Here is a 26,780-nt window from a genome sequence, read left to right on the forward strand (position 1 = left end):
AAAAAAAAAAAAAAAAGGGAATCTTACGATATTTGTCCTTTTTGTGTTTGACTTCTTTCACTTAATGTAATGTTTTTGAGATTCAGTCATATTCATCCATGTTGTAGCATGTATCAGAACTCAGAACTTCTTTTTTTTTTTTTAAAGACAGTCTCATGCTGTCACTCAGGCTGGAGTGCTGTGGTGCGATCTCGGCTCACTGCAACCTCCGCCTCTTGGGTTCAAGTGATTCTCGTGCCTCAGCTACCCAAGTAGTTGGGATTACAGGCACACAACACCACATCTGGCTAATTTTTATATTTTTAGTAGAGATGGGGTTTCACCATGTTGGCCAGGCTGTTCTCAAACTCCTGACCTCAGCTAACCTGCCTGCCTTGGCCTCCCAAAGTGCTGGGATTACAGGTGTGAGCCATCATGTCCAGCCCTTCATTCTATTTTATAGCTGAATAATATTTCCTTGTAGGGAAAGACCACATTTTGCTTATCCATCTGTTCATGGTCACTTGGATTGTTTCCACCTTCTGTGAAGAATGCTGCAATGAACATGGTTATACAAGCTGAGTTCCTGCTTTCAGAGTGCTTTTAAAAAGTCACCCATTTGCTATTTTATCACAAATCCCCTTGAGATTTATCCCTAAACCATTATTTAAGTCTTTTTACTTCTCTGACTATCTCATAAATAAAAATGCCCACCTAGACATCTTAGAACCCTCTTTACTGAAAAGAGGGAAAATCGGTTGGGATGCTGGTAACATTTATTCTCTCCAGTTGTTCAGGCGAATTCTTTGTCATGAAGTTATTTTTCCACTGAAAGGAAACCTGTCACTGCCAGGAGACACTTAAGGGATGTTAAGTAATGTTTCCCTTAGAGCAATTTATAAGTGTTAGGCTTTTCCCCTTGTACAAAATACAGAGCTAAGAAAAATGTCTAATGCAGCTGGGAAAGATTTTCATTCTTAGGAGGCTGCTGGACATTTAGAGATGAACTTAAGTGGAGCAGAACATTTATATTTATAAATTGTTCCTCCAATGTATTTGACCCAACACTCCATGGTATCCACGTCATTCTGCATCTGTTATACAGCTGACCTAACGATTCACAGCCAATTACCATCCCAGGACTTCCGTTTCCTCACATAAAATGAAGATAACCTCTAACATGTCCTGCAGCTCCAAAATTATCCTTTCTGAACATGATTCCATGAGGAAGAGGAGGCCTAGTCCCCTTGGATATATCTCCTGTGTATCCCAAGTTGGTTTAACACCATACATGCCCTTTAAATATTATTGAAATCAGTATGATCTGGCCGAGCATAGTGGGTCATGCGTGTAATCCCAGCACTATGAGAGGCCAAGACGGGTGGATCACTTTGCTGCAGGATAATTAAGGAATTAGAGAGACTGAGGGGTTAAGGAGGAATTATTTAATTACTTAGGTGCACCAACCCAGTCGGATTAACATCCAAAGGACTGGGCCCCAAACAAGAGTCAAGCTAACTTTTAAGCATTTTCTGGGGTGTGGAGAGATCTGTGCCGGGGGAAGCATATTACAGAAGCGAGAAACAAAGACAGTTATTTAATTGAGACATGCATTACATTATTTTGTACTTTTTAAGGAACAACATGTTTTACAACTTGAGTTTATCTGTCTAGTGACCTTGCAGCTGCACAGCTAGAGAAACAGCATCTTTACAATGCCAGGGAAAGGGAGAGAGAAGGCTCACTAGCCACAGAAATACAGGCAGTTAATTTTAAAGGACTACAGCTCTTTCTCTTCCTCAGGGGGAACTGGGTTTTCTTATATATAACTGAGTTTTTGTTTAAACCTTTTTTTAATTTTTTTTAATTCCTGTTTCAGCTTGAGCTGAGTTCAAGACCAGCCTGGCAACATGGCAAAACCCCATCTCTACCAAAAAAAATTAGCCGGGCGTGGTGGCAGGTACCTGTATTCCCAGCTTCTTGGAAGGCTGAGGTGGGATTATCTCTTGAGCCCAGAAGGTAGAGGTTGCAGTGAGCTGTGATTGCACCACTGCACTCCAGCCTGGGTGATAGAGCCAGACCTTGTCTCAAAACAAAACAAAACAAAACAAAATCAGTATGATCTGAATTACGTCATATTAGTGAGACCTAACCATAGAAGCTACCCTCTCTTTGATAAGTTGATTTTCAAGATGAATATTTTGAAACTTCCAGATCAGCTGGGCATGGTACTGCACAACTGTAGTCCCAAGTACTCAGGAGGCAGAGATGGAAGGATCGCCTGAGCCCATGACGTCAAGGCTGCAGTGAGCTATGATTTCGCCACTGCACTCCAGCCTGGGTGACAGAGACCCATCTCTAAATAAATAAATAAATAAAAATTGGGCGCAGTGGCTCACACCTGTAATCCAGTACTTTGTGAGGCCAAGGCAGGAGGATAGCTTGAGCCCAGGAGTTTAAGATCAGCCATAGCAAGACCCCATCTCTACACACACACTCAATTTTTTAAATTAGCTTGGTGTGGTGCACGCCTATAGTCCCAGCTACTTGGGAGGCTGAGGTGGAGGGATCACAAGCCTGGGAAGTTGAGGCTACAGTGAGGTATGATTGTGCCACTGCCCTCCAGCCTGGACAACAGAGGGAGACCCTGTCTCAAAAAATACATACATAAATAAATAAAAACAAAAAATTTCCAGAGGAGATAGGTCCTCCTGTGCCTCTAATATTTTCCTCTATAAATATTTTTGCTTCATACTTTCTTTGTGTGAGTTTGTCGGCTTCACAGGTGTGTTTTAGCTCTATTTCTTTATAGGAATTATCAATTTTTTTTTTTTTTTGAGACATAGTCTCACTCTACCACCCAAGTTGGAGTGCAGTGGTGTGATCTCAGCTTATTGCAACCTCTGCCTCCCGGGTTCAAGCAATTCTTCTGCCTCATCCTCCTGAGTACCTGGGATTATAGGCACGTGCCACCATGCCTGACTAATTTTTGTAATTTTAGTAGAGATGGAGTTTCACCATATTGGCCAGGCTGGTCTTGAACTCCTGACCTAGTGATCCACCCACCTTGGCCTCCCAAAGTGCTGGGATTACAGACCTGAGCCACTGCGCCCAGTCTCAACTTTTCTTCTACCAGTTAGCCAGTGATACATTCTCCTTCATTCCCGTCAGTATATAAAAATGATATTTCTCCCATCAGAACACAAAAATCCTCTCTTTCACCCACCTGCTGCCAACCATGTCCTCCTTCGTGACACTTTGACATTTTGGACTGGCTACTTAAATATATGAATTTAAAAAAAATTTTTTTTTTCTTTTTGACAGAATCTCCCTCTGTCACCCAGGCTGGAGTGCCATGGCATAATCTCGGCTCACCGAAACCTCCACCTCCGGGTTCAAGTGATTCTCCTGCCTCAGCTTCCCAAGTAGCTGGGATTACAGGTGTGAGCCACTATGCCTGGCATGAATATAAATTTCTCCTCCACTTTGCTGTGGGGGGCTGTCCTATACATAAAAGAATGTTTAGCAGCATCCCTAGTATCTATCTACCCGATGCCGGAAGCAACACCCACCCCACCTCAGATGTCTCCAGACATTGCCAAATGTCCCTTAGGAATACAGTCACCACCCTGCCTCCACCCCAGTTGAGAACCACTTCTCTGCAGCAAAACTCCTCAAAAGAATTGGCCGGGCACAGTGGCTCAAGCTTATAATCCCAGCACTTTGGGAAGCCGAGGCGGGTGGATCACCAGGTCAAGAGTTCAAGACTAGCCTGGCCAGCATGGGGAAACCCCATCTCTACTAAAAATACAAAAAGTAGCCAGCCGGGCGTGGTGGCGCATGCCTGTAATCCCAGCTACTTGGGAGGCTGAGGCAGGAGAATCTCTTGAACCCAGGAGGTGGAGGTTGCAGTGAACCAAGATCATGCCACTGCACTCCAGCCTGGGCGAAAGAGTGAGATCCTGTCTCAAAAAAAAAGAATTATCAGCTGGGCAAGATGGCTCAAGTCTGTAATTCCAGCACTGTAGGAGGCCAAGGCAGGCAGATTACCTGAGGTCAGGTGTTCAAGACTAGCCTGGCCAACATAGTAAAACCCCTTCTCTACTAAAATATATAAAAATTAGCAGGGCATGGTGGCACATCCCTGTAATCCAGCTACTGGGGAGGCTGAGGCAGGAGAATCACTTGAATTTGGGAGGCAGAGGTTGCAGTGAGCCAAGATCATGCCATTGAACTCCAGCCTGGGCGACAGAGCAAGACTGCATTTCAAAAAAAAAAGAATTATCTATCTGCACTGTCTCACATGTGTCTCCTTCTCTTTACCAAAGTGCCACTGAAAATGTTCTTGTTGAGATCATCAATGACTTTCATGTTGCTAAATGCTATGGTTATTTCTCCATAAGATGCAAAAAATTAGCTGGGCGTGGTGGCGGGCGCCTGTAGTCCCAGCTACTCAGGAGGCTGAGGCAGGAGAATGGTGTGAACCAGGGAGGCAGAGCTTACAGTGAGCCGAGATCATGCCACTGCACTCCAGTCTGGGCAACAGAGCAAGACTCTGTCTCAAAAAAAAAAAAAGAAAAAAGTATAATAGCAAACACTTATATAGTGCTTCTGGAACAGGAATTAAAAGAAATTAAAGAATGTGTAAGCAAAAACTCAGTTGTATGTAAAAAAAAACAATTCCCCCTGAGGAAGAGAAAGAGCCGGAGTCCTTTAAAACTTAACTGCCTGTTTTTCTGTCTGTGGCTAGTGTGCCTTATCTCTCCCTTTCCCAGGCTATGTAAAGACTCTGTTTCTCTAGCTGTGTGGCTGCAAGGTCACTAGACAGATAAACTCAAGTCGTAAAACATGTTTTTCCTTGAAAAGTAAGAAATGGGCCGGGCGCGGTGGCTCAAGCCTGTAATCCCAGCACTTTGGGAGGCCGAGACGGGCGGATCACGAGGTCAGGAGATCGAGACCATCCTGGCTAACACGGTGAAACCCCGTCTCTACTGAAAATACGAAAAACTAGCCGGGCGAGGTGGCGGGCGCCTGTAGTCCCAGCTACTCGGGAGGCTGAGGCAGGAGAATGGCGTAAACCCGGGAGGCGGAGCTTGCAGTGAGCTGAGATCCAGTCACTGCACTGCAGCCTGGGCGACAGAGCGAGACTCCATCTCAAAAAAAAAAAAAAAAAAAAAAAAAGAAAAGTAAGAAATGATGTAATGCATGTCTCAACTGAATAACTGTCTTTGTTTCTCACTTCTGTAATATGCTTCCCCCTGCACAGATCTCCCCCCGTCCCACAAAATGCTTAAAAGGTAACTTGACTCCTTGTTAGGGGCTCTTTGAATGTAACTTTGAATGTAAATCCAACTGGATCGATGCACCAAAATAATAAATAATAAGTATCCTCCTCAACCCCTCGGTCTCTTTGATTCCTAAATTATCCTGCTACACTGCAAGGGACCCAGAGATCTCCTCCAGCCCCTCTTTTAACTCTTAGCGGGTTTTTGAGCTGAATCTAGAAAATGAACTGACACCAGGCAGATTAACAAGAGAAAAGTGTACAAACTTTGTTTCACATGTACAGGGGAGTCTACGCAAAAGAGTGAAGTCTGAAGAAGTGGTCAAATAAGATGCTTTTTACGTTTTAGACAAAGAGCAATACATTTGAGAAGAAATGACAGGACAAAGAAAATCTGGCTGGGGCAGTAAATTTTTCAGGGGAGTCACTAGGCGATAAATGGTGGGGAGTGCCAAACTGGTGGAAGTAAGGGTAACTTTGAGAAGTATGTTTACAGAGGTCCATTGTAGCCTTTAGTTTTGAGTCTCTGAAGATAAAGGCTATTTTCTTGCTCTTATATGGAGAGGGTACCTTTTCCAGATAAATCCTCATCACTTGTTACATGCAGGAAAACAGTGGTCAGCTTATTGTTTCTGAAACTTTACTTTCTCTATTTTTTTTTTTTTTTTTTTTGTGATGGGGTCTCACTCTGTCACCCTAACTGGAGTGCAGTGACACAATCTAGGCTCGCTCCAACCTCCGCCTTCCAGGTTCAAGTGATTCCCATGCCCCTGTCTCCTGAGTAGCATGCACCACCACGTCCAGCTAATTTTTGTATTTTTAGTAGAGACAGGGTTTCACCATGTTGGCCAGGATGGTCTTGAACTCCTGGGCTCCAGTGATCAGCCTGCCTCGGCTTCCCAAAGTGCTTGAATTACAGGCATGAGCCACCGTGCCCAGCCTCTCTAATGCTTTTTTTTTTTTTTTTTTTTTGAGACGGAGTCTCGCTCTGTCGCCCAGGCTGGACTGCAGTGGCGCGATCTCGGCTCGCTGCAAGCTTCGCCTCCCAGGTTCACGCCATTCTCCTGCCTCAGCCTCCGAGTAGCTGGGACTACAGGCGCGCACAACCACGCCCGGCTAATTTTTTTGTATTTTTAGTAGAGACGGGATTTCACCGTGTTAGCCAGGATGGTCTAGATCTCCTGACCTCGTGATCCGCCCGCCTCGGCCTCCCAAAGTGCTGGGATTACAGGCGTGAGCCACCGCGCCCGGCCTCTCTAACGCTTTTTAACTCAATAATTGATATATCGACTTGGCATATTTGGAGTTTTGGGATTTGTTTTTGTTTTTGAGACAGGGTCTCTCTTTGTCACCCAGGCTGGAGTGCAGTGGTGGGATCATGGCTCACTGCAGCCTCCACTTCCTGGGCTCAAGTGATTCCCCTGCCTCAGCCTCCCTGGTAGCTGGGACTATAGATGAGCACTGCCGTGTCTGGCTAATTTTTGTGTTTTTTTGTACAGACGTGGTCTTGCCATATTGCCTAGGCAGGTCTTGAACTCCTGACCTCAAGTGATCTGCCTGCCTCGGCCTCCCAAAGTACTGGGATTACAACCACCATGCCCAGTCCAATCTGGCGTATTTTGGGATGGCATGTCCTTTGCTCCTTTAGTGCTCACAGTGTGCCAGGTGTTGTTCTAAGTGTCTTAGATATGGTGGAACACCTTGCTGGTTCAACCACCAGAGCAGCTAATTTTTAAAATATTTTCTGTCTTTCATAACAAAATTATAGTCAGCAATAATCTGAAATGAAGTGACTAATAATCATGGCCAGAAAAGAAACAGTGAAAGTTTTACTTTATTGAATTTCATGGCCGGGCATGGTGGCTCACACCTGTAATCCCAGCACTTTGGGAGGCCGAAGCAGGTGGATCACCTGAGGTCCAGAGTTCAATACCAGCCTGGCCAACATAGTGAAACCCTGTCTCTACTAAAAATATAAAAATTAGTCTGTAATACCAGCACTTTGGGAGGTCGAGGTGGGTGGATCACCTGAGGCCGGGAGTTCAAGACCAGCCTGACCAACATGGAGAAACCCCGTCTCTACTAAAAATACAAAATTAGCTGGGCGTGGTGGTGCACGCGTGTAGTCCCAGCTACTTAGGAGGCTGAGGCAGGAGAATCACCTGAACCTAGAAAGTGGAGGTTACAGTGAGTGGAGATCATGCCATTGCACTCCAGACTAAGCAACGAGAGCAAAGCTCCTTCTCAAAAAAAAAAAAAAAAAAAAAAAAATTAGCCGGGCATGGTGGTGTGCATCTGTAATCCCAGCTACTCAGGAGGCTGAGGTGGGAGAATCACTTGAGCCCAGGAGGTGGAGGCTGCATTGAGCTGAGATCATGCCACTACACTCCAGCTAGGATGACAGAGTGAGAGTCTGTCTCAAAAGAAAAAAAAAACTTAAATTAATATTATGGTACAAAAAGGTAACGAATTAATGCTTTTAAGTTACATTTATATATTTGTGTATATATGTGTGTATATACACATATAAATATATTTATGGCTGGGCACAGTGGCTCATGCCTGTAATCTCAGCACTTTGGGAGGCTGAGGGGGGTGGATCACGAGGTCAGGAGTTGGAGACCAGCCTGACCAACATGGTGAAGCTCCGTCTCTACTAAAAATAGAAAAATTACCCAGGAATGGTGGCACCTGCCTGTAATCCCAGCTACTCAGGAGGCTGAGGCAGGAGAATTGTGCCACTGCACTCCAGCCTGGGTGACAGAGTGAGACTCCATCTCAAATATGTATCTATATATAGATATAGATATAGAGGTAGATATAGCTATGATATAGCTATAGAGAGAGAGAGAGAGAGAGCTATATAGATCTATATCTGTATAGATCTATATAGATATATTTTTGTATTTGTAGTAGAGACGGGGTTTCACTGTGTTGGCCAGGATGGTCTCGATCAGCTGACCTCATGATCCGCCCGCCTTGGCCTCCCAAGTGCTAGGATTACAGGCGTGAGCCACCGCACCCAGCCCAATTTTTTTTTTTTTTTCCAGATGGGGTCTCCCTGTGTTGCTTAGACTGGGTCGAACTTCTGGACTCAGGGATCCTCCTGCCTCAGCCTCCTGAGCCACCATACATGGCCTATTTTATTAATTTTATTATATTATATATTATATATAATATTATTATAGTTTATATTATATATTTTTTTCATAAATCAAAGTACTATTTTATTAAATGAGTTATTTTATACAACATGAGCATCAATATAATTACAGTTGTAAAAAAATTTTTTATAACAAGGATGGACTGATTTTCAGATTTCCAAATCAGAGTCAACTGTACATTTACACAGAATTGTCTTTGCATGAAGCCCAAAAGGGAACAGCATAAAAATGAGTGTTTCTGTAGCCCCTTTATTTTTGCTGATCAACAGTTTGTTAGAAAAGCAGCTGCAGGTATGTTACCTAAGGTCTGAGACAGTAGAAGAGTCAAAGGTGTCATGAATTCACCTGTAAACAACCTTATGCCTGAACATCAGCTAATTCTGGAGTAAGTGGAGTCTTAGGATGCTTGCTCTCAAAGTGCTGCTTGAAGGTCTTAGGGTCTGGCATTTGTGTCCTACAGACACTGCAGGTATATATTAAGGCAGCTTTGGCAGCAGCCTTTTGGTCATGTCCTTGTTTCTTCTTTTGTCCAGCTTGCTTTTTGGCATTTTTCTGCTGAAACTGAAATTTTCTGCTGTCCACGAGCCATATCCGGGCCGGGACAGTCTTGCGTCAGAGAGATTGCACAGTGCGAGAGGGCCAGGAGAGGACGCCGGAGGGAGAGGCTATATTATATATATTATATATTTTATTGTCTGCCTGGGAATATGGCAATATCAATATAATATATATTACATAGTATTATATAATATATATTATTTATTATATAATATTATAATTTTTTATTTTATTTTATTTTGAGACAGAGTCTTGTTCTGTTGCCCAGGCTGGAGTGCAGTGGCGCAATCTTGGCTCACTGCAACTTCCACCTGCTGGGTTTGGGCAATTCTCCTGCCTCAGCCTTCCAAGTAGCTGGGATTAACAGGCGTCTGCCACCACAGCCAGCTAATTTTTGTATCTTTAGTAGAGACAGGGTTTCACCATGTTCACCAGGCTCGTCTTGAACTCCCGACATCAGGTGAACCACCTGTCTCAGCTTCCCAAAGTGCTGGGATTACAGGTGTGAGCCACCGTGCCTGGCCTGTTTTGTTTTGTTTTGTTTTGTTTTGTTTTGTTTTGTTTTGAGATGGAGTCTTCCTCTGTTGCCCAGGCTGGAGTGCAGTGGTGCAAACCTACCCCTCTCTGACCTATGCCCTGGGGTGGATCACTTCTACCATGCTGCCCTTAATAAGCTTCCCACCATGAATTAATTTAATCTTTATAACAATCCCATTAAATAGGTGCTGTTATATCTCCCGCATTTCACAGAAGGGGTGACTAAGGTTCCGGAAAATTAAGTGAGTTTTAAATTAAGATAATAAATGGCAAAAATGAGATTTAAACCCAGGCAGTCTAGTGCCTATTTCTATGCTTTTAATGGCTCCCCACTGCCATTTATGAAGGACAATGTAAAGAATACCTGTATCGGCCAGGTGCGGTGGCTTATGACTGTAATCCCAGAATTTTGGGAGGCTGAGGCAGGCGGATCACGAGATTAGATCGAGACCGTCCTGGCTAACACGGTGAAACCGCATACTAAAAATACAAAAAATCACCTGGGCGTGGTGGCCCTCACCTGTAGTCTCAGCTACTTGGAAGGCTGAGGCAGGAGAATCACTTGAACCTGGGAGGTGGAGGTTGCAGTGAGCCAAGATGGCACCGCTGCACTCCAGCCTGGGTGACAGCGTGAGACTCCATCTCCAAACACACACACAAAAAGAATACCTGTATCTTTACCATTTAACTTTTTTAGCTGTTACATTTTGCCACAGTTGAAGCTCCCATAGATCCTTTTCCCATCTCATTCCCTACTCTCCTTTCCTAGATGTAAGCTTCAAGTTTATTTTGGTGGGCATCTTCTCTGTGAACTTTTACTTTTCCTAAATATGTATGTATCCAAAAACAATGTATAATATCCTGTATATTTTCCAACTTTATTTAAATGATATCATAGAGTGATACAATTCTACAACTTACTTTATTCAATAAACTTTTTACATTTATCCATGTTAACATTAATACATGTGTTAGAGTTCATTTATTTTATTTTATTTATTTATTTTTGAGACAGAGTCTCGCTCTGTCGCCCAGGCTGGAGTGCAGTGGCCAGATCTCAGCTCACTGCAAGCTCTGCCTCCTGGGTTTACGCCATTCTCCTGCCTCAGCCTCCCGAGTAGCCGGGACTACAGGCGCCCGCCACCGCGCCCGGCTAGTTTTTTGTATTTTTAGTAGAGACGGGGTTTCACCATGTTAGCCAGGATGGTCTCGATCTCCTGACCTTGTGATCCGCCCGTCTCGGCCTCCCAAAGTGCAGGGATTACAGGCTTGAGCCACCGCACCAGGCCTCCTTTATGTTTTAAATGCTGCATAGCATTTCCTTGCATAAATGTAGCAGAATGTATCCATTCTTCTGTTAATGTATAAACAATATGTTTCAAGGCTTTGGTCTTCTATACATAGAGAGTTCTCCTTATTTTCATTTTGGCCAACCTTTAAAAATTGGAACACTTGGCCAAGCACAGTGGCTCATGCCTGTAATCCCAGCACTTTGGGAGGTGGAGGCAGGTGGATCACCTGAGGTCAGGAGTTCAAGACCAGAGTAGCAAACATAGTGAAATCTCGTCTCTACTAAAAATACAAAAATGAGCCAGGCATGGTGGTGCATGCCTTTAATCCCAGATACTCAGGAGGCTGAGGCAGGAGAATCACTTGAACCTGGGAGGCGGAGGTTGTGGTGAGCAGAGATCCCACCACTGCACTCCAACCTGGGTGACAGTGAGATTCTGTCTCAAGAAAAAAAAAAGTTCGGCTGGTTGTGGTGACTCAAGCCTGTAATCCCAGCACTTTGAGAGGCTGAGGTGGGCGGATCACCTGAGGTCAGGAGTTGGAGACCAGCCTGACCAACATGGAGAAACCCTGTCTCTACTAAAAATACAAAATTAGGGCCGGGCGCGGTGGCTCAAGCCTGTAATCCCAGCACTTTGGGAGGCCGAGAGGGGCGGATCATGAGGTCAGGAGATCGAGACCATCCTGGCTAACACAGTGAAACCCCGTCTCTACTAAAAATACAAAAACTTAGCCGGGCGAGGTGGCAGGCGCCTTTAGTCCCAGCTACTCGGGAGGCTGAGGCAGGAGAATGGCGTGAACCCGGGAGGCAGAGCTTGCAGTGAGCTGAGATCCGGCCACTGCACTCCAGCCTGGGTGACAGAGCGAGACTCCGTCTCAAAAAAAAAAAAAAAAAAAAATACAAAATTAGGCCGGGTGCGGTGGCTCACGCCTGTAATCCCAGCACTTTGGGAGGCCGAGGTGGGTGGATCATGAGGTCAGGAGATTGAGACCATCCTGGCTAACACGGTGAAACCCCATTTCTACTAAAAATACAAAAAATTAGCTGGGTGTGGTGGCGGGCGCCTGTAGTCCCAGCTACTTGGGAGGCTGAGGCAGGAGAATGGCGTGAACCCAGGAGGCGGAGCTTGCAGTGAGCCGAGATCATGCCACTGCCCTCCAGTCTGGGCGACAGAGCGAGACTCCTCTCAAAAAATAAATAAATAAAATAAATAAAAATACAAAATTAGCTGGGCGTGGTTGTCAGGCCTCTGAGCCCAAGCCTGCAGATATACATCCAGATGGCCTGAAATAACTAAGAATCACAAAAGAAGTGAAAATGGCCAGTTCCTGCCTTAACTGATAATATGACCTTGTGAAATTCCTTCTCCTGGCGCAAAAGCTCCCCCACTGAGCACCTTGTGAGCCATGGCCCTGCCTGCCAGAGAACAACCCCCTTTGATTGTAATTTTCTTTTTTTTTTTTTTTTTTTTTTTTTTTTTGAGACGGAGTCCCAGCTACTCAGGAGGCTACTCAGGAGGCTACTCAGGAGGCTGAGGCAGGAGAATGGCGTAAACCTGGGAGGTGGAGCTTGCAGTGAGCTGAGATCTGGCCACTGCACTCCAACCTGGGCGACAGAGCGAGACTCCGTCTCAAAAAAAAAAAAAAAAAAAAACTTAAAACCTCTTCAGCTCTCACCTGACCTAAATACGTAAGCATCTTATTTTCTTCTGCGACACCACTTGGCCCCAACACAAACTCTACAATGGTTCTAAATAGGCAGAAAATGGCACTTTTGATTCTCCATTTTACAAGACCTGGATGATTTTTGTCGAAAAATGGACAAATGGTCTAAGGTGGCTGATGTCCAGGCATTCTTTTACATATTGGTCCCTCCCTAGTCTCTGTTCCCAATGTGACTCATCCCAAATCCTCCTTCTTTCCCTCCTGCCTGTCCCTTCAGTCCCAACCCCAAGCATCACTGAGTCTTTTGAATCTTCCTTTTCTACAGACCCATCTGACCTCTCCTCCCCAGGTTGCTCCTCACCAGGCTGAGACAGGTCCCAATTCTTCCTCAGCCTCCGCTTCCCCACCTTATAATCCTTTTATCACCTCCCCTCCTCATACCCGGTCTGGCTTACAGTTTTGTTCCATGACTAGCCCTCCCCCACCTGCCCAACAATTTCCTCTTAAAAAGGTGGCTGGAGCTAAAGGCATAGTCAAGGTTAATGCTTCTTTTTCTTTATCCGACCTCTCCCAAATCAGTTAGCATTTAGGCTCTTTTTCGTCAAATGGGTTTTGTCAAAAAACCCAGCCCAGTCCATGGCCTGTTTGGCAACAACCCTTAGATACTTTACCAACCTAGACGCAGAAGGGCCAGAAGGCTGTCTTATTCTCAATATACATTTTATTACCCAACCCACTCCCGACCTTAAAAAAAAGCTCCAGAAATTAGATTCTGGCCCTCAAACCCCACAACAGGACTTAATTAACCTTGCCTTCATGATGTACAATAATAGAGTAGAGGCAGCCAAGTAGCAACGTATTTCTAAGTTGCAATTCCTTGCCTCCACTGTGAGACAAACCCCAGCCACATCTCCAGCACACAAGAACTTCCAAACACCTGAACCACAGCAGCCAGGCATTCCTCCAGGACCACCTGTCACACACGTCCATGTGAAGATACCACCAAACAGGCTTTGTGTGAGCAACAAGGCTGTTTATTTCACCTGGATGCAGGCAGGATGAGTCCAAAAAGAGAGTCAGCAAAGGGTGGTGGGATTATCATTAGTTCTTATAGGTTTGGGATAGGCGTACAAAGTACATTCTTAAGGGCAGGGGAGAATATTACAAAGTACCTTCTTAAGGGCAGAGTAGACTATATCGTATCAGTTAGGGTGGGCAGGAACAAATCGCAGTGGTGGATTGTCATCAGTTAAGGCTATTTTCACTTCTTTGTGGATCTTCAGTTGCTTCAGGCCCTCTGGATGTATACATGCAGGTCACAGGGGATATGATGGCTTAGCTTGGGCTCAGAGACCTGACCCTGCCTACCCCAGGATCTTGCTTCAAGTGCTAGAAATCTGGCCACTGGGCCAAGGATTGGCTGCAGCTTTGGATTCCTCCTAAGCCATGTCCCATCTATGCGGGACCCCACTGGAAATCGGACTGTCCGACCTGGCAGCCATTCCCAGAGCCCCTGGAACTCTGGCCTAAGACTCTCTAACTGACTCCTTCCCAGATCTTCTCTGCTTAGCGGCTGAAGACTGATGCTGCCCAATCGGCTCAGAAGCCTACAGGACCATCACAGATGCTTTGGGTAAGTCTTACAGTAGAGGGTAAGTCCATCCCCTTCTTAATCAATATGGAGGCTACCCACTCCACATTACCTTCTTTTCAAGGGCGTGTTTTCCTTGCCTCCATAACTGTTGTGGGTATTGATGGCCAGGCTTCTAAACCTCTTAAAATTCCCCAACTCTGTTGCCAACTTGGACAACATTCTTTTATGCACTCCTTTTTACTTATCCCCACCTGCCCAGCTCCCTTATTAGGTTGAGACATTTTAACTAAATTATCTGCTTCCCTGACTATTCCTAGGCTACAGCCACACCTCATTACTGCCCTTTCCCCAGTTCAAAACCTCCTTCGCATCCTCCCCTTGTATCTCCCCACCTTAATCCACAAGTATATGACACCTCTACTCCCTCCTTGGAGACCGATCATGCACCCCTTACCTTCCCATTAAAACCTAATCACCCTTAGCCCGCTATGCTTTAAAAGGATAAAAGCCTGTTATCACTTGCCTGTTACAGCATGGCCTTTTAAAGCCTGTAAACTCTCCTTACAATTCCCCCATTTTAACTGCCCAAAAACCAGACAAGCCTTACATGTTAGTTCAGGATCTGTGGCTTATCAACCAAATTGTCTTGCCTATCCAACCCATGATACCAAAGCCATAGACTCTCCTATCCTCAATACCTCCCTCCACAACCCCTCCATAACCCATTATTCTGTTCTGGATCTCAAACATGCTTTCTTTACTATTCCTTTGTACCCTTCATCACAGCCTCTCTTTGCTTTCACTTGGACTGATCCTGACACCTATTAGGCTCAGCAAATTACCTGGGCTGTACTGCCACAAGGCTTCACAGACAGCTCCCATTACTTCAGTCAAACCCAAATTTCTTCCTCATCCATAACCTATCTTGGCATAATTCTTTGTAAAAACACATGTGCTCTCTCTGCTGACTGTGTCCGGCTAATCTCCCAAACCCCAACCCCTTCTACAAAACAACTCCTTTCCTTCCTATGCATGGTTAGGTACTTCACCTTTGGATACCTAGTATTACCATCCTGACTAAACCATTATATAAACTCACAAAAGCAAACCTAGCTGACCCCATAGATCCTAAATCCTTTTACCACTCCTCTTTCTGTTCCTTAAAAACAGCCCTAGAAGCTGCTGCCACACTAGCTCTCCCTAACTCATCCCAACCCTTTTCATTACACATAGCCAAAGTACAGGGCTGTGCGGTCAAAATTCTTTCACAAGAGCTGGGGCTGTGCCCTGTAGCCTTTCTGTCCAAACAACTTGACCTTATTGTTTTAGGCTAGCCCCCACATTATTCCAGATACCACACCTGATCTCCATGACTGTATCTCTCTGATCCACCAGACATTCACTCCATTTCCCCATATTTCCTTCTTTCCTGTTCCTCACCCTGATCACACTTGGTTTATTGATGGCAGTTTCACCAGGCCTAATCATCACTCACTAGCAAAGGCAGGCTATGCTATAGTATCTTCCACATCTATCATTGAGACTACCACTCTGTCCCACTGCACTACCGCTCAACAAGCCAAACTCATTGCCTTAACTCATGCCCTCACTCTTGCAAAGGGACTACACGTCAATATTTATACTGACTCCAAATATGCCTTCCATATCCTGCACCACCATGCTGTTATATGGGCTGAAAGAGGTTTCCTCACTACTTGAGGGTCCTCCATTATTAATGCCTCTTTAATAAAAACCCTTCTCAAGGCTGCTTTACTTCCAAAGGAAGCTGAAGTCATTCACTGCAAGGGCCATCAAAAGGCATCAGATCCCATTGCTCAGGGCAATGCTTATGCTGATAAGGTAGCTAAAGACACAGCTTAGCTTTCTAACTTCTGTCCCTCACGGCCAGTTTTTCTCCTTCTCATCTGGTCACTCCCACCTACTCCCCCACCAAAACTTCCACTTATCAATCTCTTCCCACACAAGGCAAATGGTTCTTGGACCAAGGAAAATATCTCCTTCCAGCCTCACAGGCCCATTCTATTCTGTCATCATTTCATAACCTCTTCCATGTAGGTTACACGCTGTTAGTCCGCCTCTTAGAACCTCTCATTTCCCTTCCATCATGGAAATCTATCCTCAAGGAAATCACTTCTCAGTGTTCCATCTGCTATTCTACCACTCCTCAGGGATTGTTCAGGACCCCTCCTTTCCCTACACATCAAGCTCAGGGATTTGCCCCTGCCCAGGACTGGCAAATTGACTTTACTCACATGTCCCAAGTCAGGAAACTAAAATACCTCTTGGTCTGGGTAGACATTTTCACTGGATGGGTAGAGGCCTTTCCCACAGGGTCTGAGAAGGCCACCGCGGTCATTTCTTCCCTTTTGTCAGACATAATTCCTTGGTTTGGCCTTCCCACCTCTATACAGTCTGATAACGGATGGGTCTTTACTAGTCAAATCACCCAAGCAGTTTCTCAGGCTCTTTGTATTCAGTGAAAACTTCATACGCCTTACTGTCCTCAATCTTCAGGAAAGATAGAATGGACTAATGGTCTTTTAAAAACACAGCTTGGCTGGGCGTGGTGGCTCAAGCCTGTAATCCCAGCACTTTGGGAGGCCGAGACGGGCGGATCACGAGGTCAGGAGATCGAGACCATCCTGGCTAACACAGTGAAACCCCGTCTCTACTAAAAAATACAAAAAAACTAGCCGGGTGAGGTGGCGGGCACCTGTAGTCCCAGCTACTCAGGAGGCTGAGGCAGGAGAATGGTGTAAACCCAGGAGGCGGAGCTTGCAGTGAGCCGAAATTGTGCCACGGCACTGCAGCCTGGGCGACAGAGCGAGACTCCGTCTCAAAAAAAAAAAAAAAAATAAAAAAAAAAAATAAAAACACACCTCACCAAGCTCAGCCTCCAATTTAAAAAGGAGGACTCTGTCAAGGATAGAGCCCAAAAACTCACCAACCAAGCAAGTAATTATGCTGAACCCCCCTGGGCACTCTCTAATTGGATGTCCCGGGTCCTCCCAATTCTTAGTCATTTAATACCTGTTTTTCTCCTTCTCTTAATTCAGACCTTGTGTCTTCCATTTAGTTTCTCAATTCATACAAAATTGAATGGCATCCAGGCCATCACCAATCATTCTATACGACAGATGCTCCTTTTAAGAACCCCACATTCCATCCTGGCTAACACGGTGAAACCCCGTCTCTACTAAAAATGCAAAAAATTAGCCGGGCGAGGCGGCGGGCGCCTGTAGTCCCAGCTACTCGGGAGGCTGAGGCAGGAGAATGGCGTGAACCCGGGAGGCAGAGCTTGCAGTGAGCCGAGATCGCGCCATTGCACTCCAGCCTGGGCGACTAAGCGAGACTCTGTCTCAAAAAAAAAAAAAAAAAAAAAAGAACCCCACACTATCGCCCCTTACCACAAAATCTTCCTTCAGCTTAATCTCTCCAACTCTAGGTTCCCACACCACCCCAATCCTGCTTGAAGCAGCCCTGAGAAAAATCACCCATCATCTCTCCATACCATCCCCAAAAATTTTCACTGCCCCAATACTTTATGACTATTTCATTTTATTTTTCTTATTAACATAAGAAGACAGGAATGTCAGGCCTCTGAGCCCAAGCCTGCAGGTATACATCCAGATGGCCTGAAGTAACTGAAGAAACACAAAAGAAGTGAAAATGGCTGTTCCTTCCTTTACTGATGACATGACCTTGTGAGATTCCTTCTCCTGGCTCAGAAGCTCCCCCACTGAGCACCTTGTGACCCCTGCCCCTGCCCGCCAGCGAACAACCCCCTTTAACTGTAATTTTTCACTACCTACCCAAGTCTTATAAAACGGCCCCACCCCTATCTCCCTTTGCTGACTCTGTTTTTGAACTCAGCCTGAGAGAAGACAGACAGACCTTCTCATATAGGTGTTTTTTTTTTTTTTTGAGACGGAGTTTCACTCTTGTTGCCCAGGCTGGAGTGCAATGGCACGATCTTGGCTCACCGCAACCTCCGCCTCCCAGGTTCAAGCAATTCTCCTGCCTCAGCCTCCCTAGTAGCTGGGATTATAGGCATGTGCTACTATGCCCAGCTAATTTTGTATTTTTAGTAGAGAAGGGGTTTCTCCATGTTGGTCAGGCTGGTCTTGAACTCCCGACCTCAGGTGATCCACCTGCCTTGGCATCCCAAAGTGCTGGGATTACAGGCATGAGCCACTGCGCCCAGCCTCTCATATGGTTTTATATTGTTTTAAACTCAGAAAAGGAAAGAAAAGCAAAACAAAAAGCAGGTAACCCGGCACCTAGGAACCAGACCAAAAACCAAGGAACCAGACCCAAAACCAGGCCTGGGCCTGCCTTACCTAAGCCTGGTAGTTAAAATTCGACCCCTGACCTAGCAACTAATGTTATCTATAGATTATAGAAAGACATTGTGAAACTTCCTGGTCTGTTCTGTTTCACTCTGACCACCAGTGCATGCAGCCCCTGTCACGTACCCCCTGCTTGCTCAATCGATCATGAGCCTCTCACATGGACCCCCTTAGAGTTGTGAGTCCTTAAAAGGGACAGGAATTGCTCACTTAGGGAGCTCAGCTCTTGACACAGGAGCCTTGCCAATGCTCCTGGCCGAATAAACTCCTTCCTTCTTTAATTTGGTGTCTGAGTAGTTTTGTCTGCGGCTCATCCTCCTACATGCCCACCTGTACCCAGGTGAAATAAATAGCCTTGTTGCTCACACAAAGCCTGTTTGGTGGTCTCTTCACACGGACGTGCGTGACAGTGGTGGCAGGTGCCTGTAATCCCAGCTTCTCAGGAAGCTGAGGCAGGGAGAATCACTTGAACCCGGGAGGCAGAGGTTGCAGTGAGCTGAGATTTTGAACTCCAACCTGGGCGACAAAAGCAAAACTCCATCTCAAAAAAAAAAAAAAAAAAGAAAAGTTCACAGTGATCATGCCTACCAAAATCACATCAAAGGTCTCATACATCCAGAAAACTAGAGTAGGGGATGAGATGGGAAAAGGATCACAGGAGCTTCAACTGTGACAAAATGTAAGAGCTGAAAAAGTTGACTGGTGAAGATATACCGTGATTTTTTCAGAGCATTTTTTTTTGCATCTGTTACTCTAAAAATCAAATGAAAACAAAATATAGACCAAAACAACTGTCTCCTTCAAGAAAGGAGCGAAAGGCTATATCTGAGAGGGTGATTGTGGAGGATATTGGGATTCTGATTCAAATACCTAAACTGCCTCATTGGCTCAGTTACCTCCCTGGTCTCTGTATACATTCGAGTTTGCGATCCATCACATTTAACCACTGGCGATCTGATTCCAAGTCAACCATTTAACAACCTGAGCACAAAATTTAAGCAGGCAGTTTCTTCCCTTGTGAGAAGGGAAAGACAACTTCAACTTTATGGATTGTTGTGAACGTCCAATAACTTGTGTAAAACTTTTGTAAAAAGTTAACTGTGCCAGACACATGCTGGTTTATATGGGTATCAGCTAATTCCTGGATCTAGTCTTTATTTCCACGGATTTAGGGAATCGTTTTACATGGTAAAATACGCCCCTCGAACTAACAAGTTCATCCAGGGACAAAGCCTGACTTTAGCGGGAACACAAAACACCTGAGCAGGGAGGCGGCGGCCCCTGCCTGGTGCGCATGCGCGACTGTAAAAGCCGTTAGGTCTGTCCCTGGCGCCCGATTAGAATATTTAATTCCAGTTGGAGCGCTTTTCCTCACCTTACTATATTTTATTTCTGGTAAATGCTCACACATTTTAATTTCTGAGAGGCCCAAATTCCTCTCAGACTCATTCAAATTGACCAAGTAGTCTTACTAAGGTGACTTTTGTCTCATTGTAAGTCCTCAGTAAATTCTGCAGTTTAGGATGATGACGTAATTTTTGCGTAAAAGTAACAACTCATTTCACCGGAAAGGGACCACGACAGGAGCAGGGACTCGAGTTTCTTTTTATTCGGGCACTTCAGTAGTTACCTCTTGCTTGGGGGCAGTGCCGCGTGTGGACCCGATGGACCCCGGCGACGCGGCCATTTTGGAGTCTTCCCTAAGGATCCCTTACCGGTTTTTCGCCGCCGCTGCCCGCGGCCTTGCAGGGCAGGATGAATGTGATAGACCACGTGCGGGACATGGCGGCCGCGGGGCTGCACTCTAACGTGCGGCTCCTCAGCAGCTTGTTACTTACAATGAGTAATAACAACCCGTGAGTTGAGGCGGGGAGCGGCCTGGGGCTGAGGAGAAAGCGGCAGTGGTCTGGGACCGGGGGCTCAGGGCAGGCGGGAAGGAGCGGCCTCCCGCACCAGCGGAGGCTCCGGCGTCTGCGAGGGCGTAGTGGAGCGGAGCAGACTTCGGAGCGCAAGTTGGGTTCACTGGGTGCCGGCGTCAAGTCCCTGCGGAGATGTGGCGAGCGGCGGCTTGGAGAAATAGAAGGCAGAGGCTCTGAGGACGACCCAGGCGAGGGTTTTCTGAGGCACCTGTCGCGGGGTAGCGCGACTGTCACATCGCTGGGCCGAATCCTCCCCTCTCGGCTCCTTCCAGAGAACGTTTTTTTCTCTCGCTGCAGCTCCGGGACCCAGCCTCCTGGTTTTTATGCTCTAGCCCCGCATCTGAGATTGGTCACCCCATTAAGTGTATCAGGAGGGTCCACTTTCTCGCCTTGGGAAACCCCTGAAAACGGGGCCGGGCGCGATGGCTCACGCCTCTAATACCAGCACTTTGGGAGGCCGAGGCGGGAGGATCGCTTGAGCCCAGGAGTTAAGACTAACCTGGGCAACATAGGGAGACCCTGCCTCTATGAAAAATAAAAATTAAACAATTAGCCGGGCGTGATTGTGCGTGCCTGAGTTCCCAGCTACTCGGGAGGCTGAGGCAGGAGGATTGCTTGAGCCCAGAAGGTCGAGGCTGCAGTGAGCCGTGATCGCATCACTGTCCTTTACCGTGTGCGACAGAACGACAGCCTGTCTCAAAAAAGAAACGGGAGATTCCATTAATGGGTGGGCGTGGCGCCTTTCTTGTTTCATTGAAGCACTGGGCTGATTCCATCCTTGAGTGTCCATCCTTAAGTACATGTCCCTCTCCTGCTTAAAATCCTTCACTGGCCGGTTGCAGTGGCTCAAGCCTGTAATCCCAGCACTTTGGGAGGCCGAGGCAGGCGGATCACGAGGTCAGGAGATCGAGATCATCCTGGCTAACACGGTGAAACCCTGTCTCTACTAAAAAAAAATACAAAAAAATTAGCCGGGTGTGGTGGCGGGCACCTGTAGTCCCAGCTACTGGGGAGGCTGAGGCAGAAGAATGGCGGGAACCCGGGAGGCAGAGCTTGCAGTGAGCCGAGATCGCGCCGCTGCACTCCAGTCTGGGCGACAGAGCGAGACTCCGTCTTAAAAAAAAAAAAAAAAAGGCCGGGCGTGGTCGCTCAAGCCTGTAATCCCAGCACTTTGGGAGGCCGAGACGGGCGGATCACAAGGTCAGGAGATCGAGACCATCCTGGCTAACACGGCGAAACCCCGTCTCTACTAAAAACACAAAAAATTAGCCGGGCGAGGTGGCGGCGCCTGTGGTCCCAGCTACTCGGGAGGCTGAGGCAGGAGAATGGCGTGAACCCGGGAGGCGGAGCTTGCAGTGAGCTGAGATCTGGCCACTGCACTCCAGCCTGGGCGACAGAGCGAGACTCCGTCTCAAAAAAAAAAAAAAAAAAAAAAAATCCTTTATTGCACTAATGAAAATTATTTCCCATGGCCTCCGAAAGGAACTATCTGCCCTTCACTCTCTGCTACTTCATCTCATTACTGTGTTCACTGCTCTCCAGCCTCTCTGGCTATTCTTTCTGTTATTTATTTATTTTTATTTATTTTTGTTTTTTTTTGAGACAGAGCCTTGCTCTGTCGCCCAGGCTGGTTGGAGTTCAGTGGCGCGATCTCGGCTCACTGCAGCCTCCGCCTCCTGGGTTCAAGCGATTCTCCTGCCTCAGCTTCCCAAGTAACTGGGATTACAGGCGAGCGCCACATGCCCAGGTAATTTTTGTAATTTTAGTAGAAACGGAGTTTCAATATATTGACCAGTCTGGTCTTGAACTCCTGACCTCAGGTGATCCCACCACCTCGGCCTCCCAAAATTTTGGGATTACAGGCGTGAGCCACCGCGCTTGGCCTCTTTGTGTTATTTGAATGTACCAAGCGTGTTCTCTGGGCCCTTGTACTTGCTGTTCCTGCTGCAACGGTCCTTATCTCAGCGCTGCCTCCTCCTTCAGGTTTTAGCCTGAACATCTCTCCTAGAGAACCTTCTCTGACTCCCAGGACTCTCAGGTACTCCCACTTTTCTACCCTTCGCATCGCCTAGCAATTGAAAGCACAGTGGATGTGCGCATTAAGCACTCACATGCTTATTGAGTGTGTTGAGGAAGTGAGTACAACCTCAGGGAGGTGAAATACCCTTCTCTGAGTTCACACATCTAATAAATGGAGGAGTACAATGTCTGGACCTGGTCTTCTCTGACTGGAGAGTCTCCATTCTGAGCCACCAGTCGGCTACCTCCAAATGGCATTATCATGGAAACTTCTACTCTGTAGATGTATTAGTGTTTGGCCTGCTATAGAAGCTGGTCTAGGTCAGAAGGGAAAGGTCCTTAAAGTGCTTACAATGCAGCTGCTGCTGCCCATTGGATTTTCATGAGTGTGCTTTGGTGTTTTGTTTTGCTTTTCAGTCAGAGTCTTGCTCTGTTGCCCAGGCTGGAGTGCAGTGGTGCGATCTTGGCTCACTACAGCCTCCACCTCCCAGGCTCAAGCGATCCTCCCACCTCAGCCTCCTGAGTAACAGGGATTACAGATTCGCACCACCACGCCCGGCTAATTTTTTTTTTTTTAATAGAGATGGAGTTTTATCATGTTGACCAGGCTTGTCTCGAACTCCTGACCTCAAGTGATCCCCATGACTTAGGCCTCCCAAAGTGCTTGGATTACAGGTGTGAGCCACCGAGCCCGGCCTCATTAGTGTGCTTTGGACCTTACTAGTGAGACCCATCATTTTGCCACCATCCACTTCATGTTGACAGGAGCCCTGGTCTCTGTCAGCCTTCTGTGTTTATTCTGGAACCTTTCACTTGGTTCTTGGTTCTGAGTGATTTGTCAAAGCATAGTTTCCACGTTTGGAGATTTAGGCCCTACTTGCTCTTAGTTCTCAAAGATGTTACAGGAGAGTTTGAAACAGTTTAATTCTCTGGCTAGACTAAGTTTAGCCCATGCTTTTTCATGTTAGGTTAAATTGGCAGTTTCCTAGCTTTAGGACATGTTCAGGTTTCTGCCCTTCATGGTTTTTTTTTTTTTTTTTTTTTGAGACGGAGTCTCGCTCTGTCGCCCAGGCTGGAGTGCAGTGGCCAGATCTCAGCTCACTGCAAGCTCCGCCTCCCAGGTTCACGCCATTCTCCTGCCTCAGCCTCCCGAGTAGTTGGGACTACAGGCGCCCGCCACCGCGCCCGGCTAGTTTTCTGTATTTTTTGGTAGAGACGGGGTTTCACTGTGTTAGCCAGGATGGTCTCGATCTCCTGACCTCGTGATCCGCCCGTCTCGGCCTCCCAAAGTGCTGGGATTACAGGCTTGAGCCACCGCGCCCGGCCCCCTTCATGGTTTATACTTTAAAATTTCTTGTGGAATAGGCAGTAGACACTGTTAAATTCAAACAGTGGAGAAGGGGCATGCAGATCAGTATCTTTCCCTGAGTCTTGAACCTCACCCCACCATTTCCTTTCTCCAGAGGCAGTAACTATTTTTTCCTGTGTCATTACAGAGGTAACTTATGCATGTGTAAGTAGACATGTATGTTATATGAGTATCTGAATGCCTTCTGTGGGTGTAATAATACTTTTGTATCCAGGCATCAGATGGTTATTTCTCACTACATACATAGAATCACAGAGTTTGAAGAGAACTTAAGTCATCTAGACTATACTTTTTTGTTGTGTTGTTTTTTTTGGGGGGGAGACTGAGTCTCGCTCTGTCACCAAGGCTGGAGTGCGGCGGCGTGATCTCGGCTCACTGCAGCTTCCGCCTCCTGGGTTCAAGCAGTTTTCCCTCAGCCTTCCAAGTAGCTGGGTTTACAGGTGCCCACCACCACGCCTGGCTGATTTTCGTATTTTTAGTAGAGACAGGGTTTCAACATGCTGGCCAGGCTGGTCGAACTCCTGACCTCGGTGATCCTCCCACCTTAGCCTCCCAAAGTGCTGGGATTACAGGCATGAGCCACCGCTCCCGGCCGTTTTTTGTTTGTTTGTTTGTTTATTTATGAGACAGAGCCTCTCTCTGTCACCCAGGCTGGAGTGCAGTGGCGGGATCTTGGCTAACTGCAAGCTCTGCCTCCCGGGTTCAAGTGATTCTCCGGCCTCAGCATCTAAGTAGCTAGGATTATAGGCGTAAGCCATAGTGCATGGCCACAATAATGCAATTCTGTGGGTTTTAGAGTATTTACAAAATTGTATGGTCATCACCATGATCTAATTCCAGAAAGTTTTCATTACCTCAACGAAAAGAAACCCTGTGGCCTGGGATTACAGGCGTGAGCCACTGCGCGCGGCCTTTTTTTTTTTTTTAAAGACAGAGTTTCACTCTTGTCGCCCAGGCTGGAGTGCAGTGGCGCAATCTCGGCTCATAGCAACCTCCGCCTCCCGGGTTGAAGCGATTCTCCTATCTCAACCTCCCGAGTAGCTGGGATTACAGGCATGCGCCACCATGCCCAGCTAATTTTGTATTTTTAGTGGAGACGGTTTCACCATGTTGGTTAGGCTAGTCTTTTTTTTTTTTTGAGACGGAGTCTCGCTCTGTAGCCCAGGCTGGAGTGCAGTGGCGCGATCTCGGCTCACTGCAAGCTCCGCCTCCCGGGTTCACGCCATTCTCCTGCCTCAGCCTCCCGAGTAGCTGGGACTACAGGCGCCCACAACCGCGCCCGGCTAATTTTTTGTATTTTTAGTAGAGACGGGGTTTCACCGTGGTCTCGATCTCCTGACCTTGTGATCCGCCCGCCTCGGCCTCCCAAAGTGCTGGGATTACAGGCGTGAGCCACCGCGCCCGGCCTAGGCTAGTCTTGAACTCCTGACCTCAGGTGATCCGCCTGCCTTGGCCTCCCAAAGTGCTGGGATTACAGGCGTGAGCCACTACGCCCAGCCCCCCTTTCTCCTTTTATAGTGGCATTTTCTTTAGTTTTTTTGTTTTTGTTTTGTTTTGTTTTGAGATGGGGTCTCACTCGGTCGCCAGGCTGGAGTGCGAGTGCGATGGTGCAATCTCAGCTCACTGTAACTGGAATCCCAGCACTTTGGAAGACCGACGCAGGTAGATTACTTGAGGTCAGGAATTTGAGACCAGCCTGGCCAACATAGCGAAACCCTGTGTCTACTAAAAAAAAAAACAAAAATTAGCTGGGCGTGGTGGCACGTGCCTGTAATCTCAGCTACTCTGGAGGCTGAGGAAGGAGAATCGCTTGAACCTGGGAGGTGGAGGTTGCAGTGAGCTGAGATCGCGCCACTGCACTCCAGCCTGGATGATAGAGTGAGAATCCATTTCAAAAAAAAAAAAAAAAGTTGGGGGAGCTTGGATTGAAAGGGAGGAAAAGATGTATTACATTTTCTCTATCTCCTACTGGATTTGATTCATAGGTATCATTGCTTTAATGTTAAATAAAGGAAGATTATATTGAGCAATAGATATATTTATCATATTAGCATAGAGTTCAGCTTTCAACTTTCATGTTTCTTACTTTAGGGACTAGCACTCAGGGTACATTGACTCTTTTGTAAGCTGTCATTATACAAGGCTTTGCGCTAGGCTTATGTAGACACTTAACAGTGTTCCTTCTAAAATTTCAAAATAACCTATGTAGGGGATATACTTTCTTTGTTTTCTAGTGAGTTATTCTCCCCATCTCAGAAGTACCAGCTTTTGGTGTATCATGCAGATTCTCTCTTTCATGATAAGGAATATCGGAATGCTGTGAGTAAGTATACCATGGCTTTACAGCAGAAGAAAGCGCTAAGTAAAACTTCAAAAGTGAGACCTTCAACTGGAAATTCTGCATCTACTCCACAAAGTCAGGTAATCGAAGATAGAATTGTGATTTTTTTTTTTTTTTTTTTGAGAAAGACTCCAAAAATTTAGAACAGGGCTCCCCAGGCCCCAGTGCCTGGTCTGTTAGGAGCCAGGCTGCACAGCAGGAGGTGGGTGGAGGGCTAGTGAATATTACTACCTGAGCTCCGCCTCCTGTCAGATCAGCTGTAGCATTAGATTCTCACAGGAACACAAACCCTATTGTGAACTACACTTGCTAGGATCTAGGTTGTGTGTTCCTTATCATAATCTGACTAATGCCTGATGATCTGAGGTGGAACGGTTTCATCCTGAAACCACCCCCTCACTCCCCATCTGTGGAAAAATTGTCTTTCATGAAACTGGTCCCTGGTGTCAAAAAGGTTGGGGACCGCTGATTTAGATGATAGCTGATTCGTTGTAAAAGATGAGGCCAGGCACAGTGGCTCACACCTGTAATCCAAGCACTTCGAGAGGCTAACGTGGGAGGACTTGAGGTCAGGAGTTTGAGACTAGCCTCGGCAACATAGTGAGACTCCTGTCTTTACACAACTGGGCATGGTGGCACACACCTGTAGTCCTAGCTACTGAGGAGGCCAAGGTGGGAGGATTGCTTGAGA

At 46.5% G+C, this 26,780-nt stretch overlaps 1 protein-coding gene and 1 pseudogene across 8 annotated transcripts in view; one reads left to right on the plus strand and one right to left on the minus strand.

Moving 5' to 3' along the window:
* Positions 1 to 8,660: 8,660 nt before the first annotated feature.
* LOC112428848 (zinc finger protein 706 pseudogene) lies at positions 8,661 to 9,016 on the minus strand (annotated as a pseudogene).
* A 5,078-nt stretch (positions 9,017 to 14,094) lies between these two features.
* Positions 14,095 to 26,780, plus strand: part of LOC105493734 (anaphase promoting complex subunit 7) — a 35,880-nt gene continuing 23,194 nt past the window's right edge. The window contains exons 1-2 of one of the 8 annotated variants that reach the window (XM_071071121.1): positions 14,095 to 14,110; positions 25,983 to 26,169. In XM_071071121.1, the coding sequence (XP_070927222.1) occupies positions 26,083 to 26,169 (87 nt within the window). In that variant the 5' untranslated portion in view covers positions 14,095 to 14,110; positions 25,983 to 26,082. The other 7 variants (XM_071071123.1, XM_071071125.1, XM_071071124.1 and 4 more) reach the window with 7 other exon arrangements.

This window comes from Macaca nemestrina, chromosome 10, assembly GCF_043159975.1.
Source record: "Macaca nemestrina isolate mMacNem1 chromosome 10, mMacNem.hap1, whole genome shotgun sequence".
In the NCBI taxonomy this organism is placed as follows: domain Eukaryota; kingdom Metazoa; phylum Chordata; class Mammalia; order Primates; family Cercopithecidae; genus Macaca; species Macaca nemestrina.